General features: G+C 38.4%; 1 protein-coding gene and 1 non-coding gene across 2 annotated transcripts; both read right to left on the bottom strand.

Annotated features, from left to right (window-relative positions):
• Positions 1 to 240: 240 nt before the first annotated feature.
• Positions 241 to 312, bottom strand: TRNAQ-UUG (transfer RNA glutamine (anticodon UUG)). Its single transcript has one exon. It is a non-coding gene; the product is annotated as a tRNA-Gln (tRNA).
• A 129-nt stretch (positions 313 to 441) lies between these two features.
• Positions 442 to 6182, bottom strand: COP1 (Transducin/WD40 repeat-like superfamily protein). Its single transcript, XM_089614210.1, has 13 exons — positions 5717 to 6182; positions 5544 to 5621; positions 5295 to 5450; positions 4808 to 5161; positions 3534 to 3691; positions 3360 to 3425; positions 2985 to 3063; positions 2427 to 2582; positions 2237 to 2335; positions 1807 to 1911; positions 1236 to 1415; positions 1041 to 1151; positions 442 to 917 (listed from the first exon to the last, which is right to left on the bottom strand). The coding sequence occupies exons 1-13, from the start codon at positions 5978 to 5980 to the stop codon at positions 747 to 749; spliced, it is 1977 nt and encodes a 658-aa protein (XP_089470336.1). The 5' UTR covers positions 5981 to 6182; the 3' UTR covers positions 442 to 746.
• Positions 6183 to 6723: the final 541 nt, after the last annotated feature.

Here is a 6723-nt window from a genome sequence, read left to right as displayed (position 1 = left end):
TGTGTGGGGTTAAAAGCTTTGTAAATTATTTCTACAAAAAATCATCATATACTGCAACTTGTATTACAAAAATCTGTCTCCATTTCTAACCTTGAATGAGTCAGATCGTGTATTAATTGTATTATTGCATAAACAAACAGGGAGTTAAAACACTCATTAAAACTCCAAGGGTAATACGTACCATGTGATAATCATACTATATCTTTTATAAAATGAAAATTAATATAAAATATGGCAAAAAGGTCCTACCGGGAGTCGAACCCAGGTCGCTGGATTCAAAGTCCAGAGTGCTAACCACTACACCATAGAACCTTGGACATGGCACATCTTACCTTACTTTTATTACCTATAGTAAATTAAAACAAAAAACAGAAAAAAATACAAATCCAAAAGGAGTCAGTTCCATGTAACGCAATTTGCATGTCACGCATTCCCTCTCAGTACAAATGTAAATATATATATATATATTAAAAAAAAAAATCAAATAACAGAAAGTACAAGCTTTTTAGTTTGCCTAAATGTAATAAAATAAATAAATAAAAAATACAATCTCTTCCTAAGCCGTTTCTACCCATTTTACATGCTTCTGTAATATTTACAATCTGTGGTTAAGGAGACAATACAACAAGACAACTACTTATTGCTAATCAGCAGCCAAAAAACAAATAAACAAAAATGGTTCGAGAAAGAATATATGAACTTCGAATAACGAATCTCTTTTTTTTTCTCTCTCTCGCTCTCGGGCATTAGGCGGCGAGAACCAACACTTTGATCGTTCCTTGGCTGTTTGCGGTGAGCATTGTGGGGCTATCGCTCTTCCAACACACTGCGCTTATGAAATGAGACGCCGCTTCATCTTCCGCGTCCTCCATTTCTGGCAAACCGAATCGGTGCCACGTCACAGGCCTCTGGATTTCCTGCAAAAGTGACTCGAACTTTTCACTCGGTTCCCATACATACAAACATAGAGAGAGATGTGTATGTGTGTGTCTGTGTGTGTGTTGTTCGGTTCGAAGCATGTATGGGTTGGGGTGGGTTACCTTGTGGTAGACGAACACTTCGTTTGTTTCACTACCGCACGCAATGTAATCGCTATTTACTGTGAGACCCACAAAGTTTTTCTCGTTCGTGTGACCTTTGAACGTGCGAACCTGAGGAAGGTATTGGAGCATAGAGCGAGAGTTTTTATTCACTGAAAAACATAGGTAGTCTGTCTTTGCCAAAATATGACTTACGGGCGTGTTTTCTTTCACATCCCATAGCCGCAACGTACTGTCCGTGGATGCAGAAGCGAGCTCGTTGTCAGATAAAAACTTGACGTACGACACAGCTTTTTTGTGGCCGCTGAACACATGCAACGGTTGGCTCACGTTTCTCAAATCGTAGTAGTGGATATGATGATCTGCTGAGCCAACCTGGTTGGAATAATGGCATGAGTTACAAACCCATCTTTGTTGTTTTTAAGCAGTAAATGCTTAGGTAATGAATAAGCCCACACTTTATTATGAGACTCATAGTGGTATTTGGTCTATAACCAAGTGCTTGATTCTAACAGCATCATAAAAGAGTTGAAACAAAGACCCAATTCTAGTGATCAACAATTCAAGAAAGTAAATTTCAGACCAGGCATTTGAAGATGTTGATAAAGCCCTAAAGCTTTAGCCTTATCTTCTGGAACACTAGACTCGAGAGAATAACTAGTACGGACGAAATTGACAAATCATGGAAAATTGGCAACGCAACTTGAAAACAATGGGGAGCATAGATCTCCTACATATTTATTTAATAAAGAACTAAAAAGCATACCACAATGTGATTGCCAGACCCGGGATTATACTTAACGCAACATATGTTTGCTTTCATGTCAATGTTGAGAACACTGGCCTCCTGATTCGTGCACCAAACCTTTACCTGTTCGTCAAATTTAGATTAGTCAGTATCGCGGCTCAATGCGAATAAAAGGTGAAACAATCTGCTATCTGGGAGTAACACAAGACATATAACCAAAGTTATTTTGCTTGGCACTCATTATTCACAGATTAATTGGGTTCATCCAATCCGACTTTCTTTAGCTTCGCATCATAATTTCATGCACTACTCATAATGCAACATAAATTATTCATTCTTGTAGTGCTCTTGTCATCCATAAATCATATACCAACATTTATTATCATGTGCCAAAGAGTGCACAATAAGTCATCACAGATCACCTGACCAGATAAGCAAATAAATTTACCTTGCAATCATCACTACCAGATACCAGCATTTTAGGCTCTGTACGTGAATAATCAACGCTCCATGCACGTTTTTCATGCTCTTCATATTCCATTAAACTCTGTAAAAACACTCGTTCACGAATCAACTTAGATCATCGGGAAACAACCGAATGGATTATCAAAAGCTGATTCTGATGTCACTAGTCATACCTGGCGAGTATTTACATCCCAAACAGTTACTATGCCCTCGTAATCGCTGCTAGCAATCTGGTTCTTGATAAACTTGTTCCAACTCAGGCAACTAAGCTTTGATCTCGTAGACATCTCAACAACAGGACAGTGCAGATCAGCAGGGTCATTCACAACCTGGGAATGACATAATCAGTCATTAGCAAAATTATCCCAAAAAAAATTATTCTTAAATTGATTATTTGCATCTTTCTCTTTTTTCCAGTCAAAGAAAAAAGAACTCTTCCAAGTTTTCACAGTAGTCAGAAGATAAAAGATCTCTTCCCAGTTTTCTTTTTCGATGAGACTTTCAGTTCTTTTTAGAACAAAAACACGCGATACGCTTAACTGAAATGCTAGCAACAATACAAAAATGAGCGAGGTTAATCCAGTGTTTAAACTTGACAGAGTATTATCAACTTGATGCAAGTAATGTAGTGGCAACATAATGTGCATCACTAATCCAATCTTTTGCATGATACTAATGATAAATTGATCAAAATCAGTAAAATAGTGAACAAAAGCAAACTAAGTTCATACCGATGAAAAATCAAAAACTTTTATGCGCCGGGACACACCAGCAGTAGCAAATAACTCGTCATCACGATCGAATTCTATGCTGCAGTTGAATGGAAGATTGTACAGGTTCAGCAGATCGCGAAAGATTATTAAACATATAAATAGACTTCCGGATGGAGAAAAATAATTTTTTTTCAAAATAACTACTTAATTTTGTAGTCTCGGTCAAAATAAACACAAAAAGGAATTAATAAACATCTACGTGCATAGCAGAAAAAATATGATAATCTGTACACTCATCTGCTACAGCAACGCAAGTTCATGTCTATTTCCTGAAATATTAACTTTGCAAATTTTTATAAAATCAAAATATATATAATAAAAAAAAAAAAAAACCTTGATACTATATTCGCTGAGTGAAAGTGCTCCCCATGTCTAAGCTCCGCAATGACCCTCAATCGACTGTTTGAAAACAAAAGAAAAATGCAGATGAGCAAAAGTGTTGGAGCACTGTAATAATCCTGATTAAGTAAACTACTACCGAAAGAAAATCCATTTTTGAATCCATACCTATAACGTGTGAACGTGCTGAGCACAGATTGAAATTTTACAAGACCTGCATTGTACCCATCTCTCCGTATGACATCTGTATCGGTTTCCAGCGGATCATATGTTTGATTTGCTAATTGACGCCGCTTTTGCAGGTAACATTCTTGGAGGTCATCAAACTGCAATCAGTGATCAAAGCAAGAAAGAGTATCAAGAAATGAATCAAACTGGCCATTTCGTGATCAAACCATGCACTTTGGTTTGTTATAGTGGTTACTCTTTGTTCTGTTCAGCCCACAGGTCACAATGAAGGGAAGTTCAAGAAATATCAGGGAGTGAGTAACGTGTTTCGGCAGCTATATAAAGGTTGAGAGCTGCATGTTAAGGTATTGATGAAATGTTGAGGAAATCTCTCTAGCTAACTTTTGGTAGTGACGTCCAAAAACTCTAGGCTTTGTTTGGTATGAAGGAGAGAAAATTGGATGGGTGGACTAACGAGGAGGGGAGAGAGGAAAGGAAAGTGGGGGATTGTAAATTTTTAAAAAGTTGATTGGTATAATGTGAGGAAAGATTAGAATCCATCCATTTGTTTGTATGGTATAAATTAAAATAGAGAGGAATGACTGATGTTTCGTCTAATAAAATTACTAAATTCCCATTATTTTTGCATAATAATTATAGTATTAAATGGTATATATGTAATTTACTTTTATTGTTTGTTTCCATCCTTTTCAATCCCTCCAAATTGGGAAGGATAGTTTTTGGTGGGTCTCACGGAAAGTTAATCCCTCTCAATCGCTTCATTTGTTTTCCCTCCTCTCTACCAAACAACACAATGGATTTATTTCCATAGTAAAATCCCTCCATCTTAATCCATCCTTCCATCTTAATCCATCCTCCATCTTAGGTTTGATTTACGCTTTATTTCCATCCTCCTCTCTACCAAACAACACAATGGATTTATTTCCATAGTAAAATCCCTCCATCTTAATCCATCCTTCCATCTTAATCCATCCTCCATCTTAGGTTTGATTTACGCTTTATTTCCATTGTTCACCTTTTTCTACTTACAAGTTATAATCGACAAAAGCTTTACCCTATATTCACTCTATTACATTATTTCCAATCACGGGGACTTTGTGAGTTCTTGTTCATACATATTTTTTTACACTCTTCACAAGCCAACCACCAAGGTTATGCCGAACTCACAACTCACACAAAACAAGCACAAAATAAAAATAAAAAATTCAGAAACCCATAATTATAATAGCCATAAATAAGAATAAGTCACTGACCTGGACGTGAACTCGTTTTTTTCTCACCACAGCTCGGCCTGATTGATTGGCGCGCTGAGAATCCAATCCACTCACCGAATCCTTTCTCTGGAGACCCCATCCATCCATCTTTTTGATTTTCTGGTTCGCCGAAGAAACTCCTCCGCTCATACTCAGAGGACTTGAGACAGCTCCACCGCCGGAGCTATTATTACTGTTCTTATCAATCAGAGAAAACCACGGTTTCCTTACAATGGAATCATCTCCGGCTGAGCGCATCTTCAGCGAGTACCGATCCCTTGTACGGCACAGATCCATCCTGTGTCTCTCCACAGAATTTATGTCCTCTTTAATGAACTGAAGATCAGTTTGAACCTAAAACCATTACAAAACCTAGATCATCAAAAATGCACAAAATCGACTAAAAATAGATTAACAAACAACACGGTTCAGACAATGTATACGGCAATGGAAGGAAATGAAACGAAAGATAGAGAAAGAAAAACACCTCTTGGAGCTCAGAAACTTTTTGCGTCCTCAAACAATTCAAGAAATCGAGAAGTATCTGCATGTTTCGCTCGGCTTCTTCTTGTTCCATCTTCCTCTTTTTATCGGCGAGAAGCACCAACAGTATATCAAGCTCCTTGATCGAAACTTGGCAGCCCTGTCTATGCATAAACAATCAAAGCTGTCACATACACACACACACACAAAAACAAAAAAGCAAAAAAGATCAGAGGATATCGAGAGCGAAAACCTGTTGTAACGATTGACGGAAATTCTCCACCGGAGACGCGGTCTTCGACATTTGACGCGCGCAAGTCTTCTTCAGCAACTGCGAAATCAACGAAGAACAAATTGATCCGCAATCCAAACACACGGACTCTCCGATTTTAGTCTCTCGCCTAAGGAATTAGGGCTAGCAAATACCTTGTCGAGCAAGAAATTGGGGAAGAGGAGCTTGGTAGTGAGGAAATGGGAGCAGGAAGGGCAATCGGACTTGTGGCCGAGGTGAGTGGTGATGCACATGTAACAGAAGCTGTGACCGCACGCCGTCAGAAACGCGTCCTTCATCGTCTGCATGCAAATCGGACACAGAAAGTCTCTTTCCATCTCCGTCGCCGTCACCGTCAGCGCCTCCTTCTCCGGCGCATCATCTCCGCCGCCGAAGGAAGCCTCCTCCGTCTCAGCCATCGTCGCCGAGTGTTTTGGTTTCTTTTTGGTTCTGTGGGCCCACGGTGAGAGAGGCGTGAGGGTGAGAAAGGTCCACGTCTTGGGTCTGAAATGGGCTCTTCTCAGAGCAAATCCGATTCTGTATTATAGCCAGAATCTCTTTCTTTTTTGGGGGTGGATAATATTTTTATTTTATTTATTATCATGATGATGATCCTCCACACAAACTATTCTTATGTTATTAATATTTTATTTCATTTTCACCAACTTGGTGCTTTTTTATTATTGAGTTTTAGCCCTCGGTAAAGTTGAGCCTCTAATTATTTGAATTATTTAAGCATCTTAACCCCACCACAATAACATATATATAGATATATTAAGTTTACTCAGAGAGAGTTGAGGAATTTTCAATCGAAATGAACCGACAGATTTTGAGCTAGTAATGTGAAGCAAACACCGATTATATTTTAATAAGATGCATTGCTTTCCATAAAAGTTGAGTATTATATTACTTGAATTTCCAACAATATCGTATGTTGATGATCGTAAGAGACATTCGTCGATAATTTTGTGCTATTCATCCAATCTCACACTAGGCGGATTCGCCTTCAAGTGATCGGAAACTTGGGGCCTGAGTCAATTAACTCATTCGAAGAGATACAACGATCATTCCTCACTCGCTTCAGCGGCTCCTGCGAAAGAATGTTTGAGAAAGCTCATATGATATCCCTCGAGCAAACAAAAGGAGAATCTATCTGCGGATA

This window comes from Urtica dioica, chromosome 1 (genome assembly GCF_054948205.1).
Source record: "Urtica dioica subsp. dioica isolate 48M chromosome 1, U.dioica_male_clone48M_v1_H2, whole genome shotgun sequence".
NCBI lineage: Eukaryota > Viridiplantae > Streptophyta > Magnoliopsida > Rosales > Urticaceae > Urtica > Urtica dioica.
This window is presented reverse-complemented; position numbering and strand designations above follow the sequence as displayed.

Bases quoted from the DNA above. Each gene is read 5' to 3' on its own strand.
- COP1 (XM_089614210.1), bottom strand. From the start codon at position 5,980: ATGGCTGAGACGGAGGAGGCTTCCTTCGGCGGCGGAGATGATGCGCCG. The intron at 1,416-1,806 runs GTATGCTTTTTA...TATTCCAACCAG, and splicing joins GGTCTGGCAATCACATTGTG to GTTGGCTCAGCAGATCATCA. The intron at 1,152-1,235 runs GTAAGTCATATT...TACCTTCCTCAG, and splicing joins ATGTGAAAGAAAACACGCCC to GTTCGCACGTTCAAAGGTCA.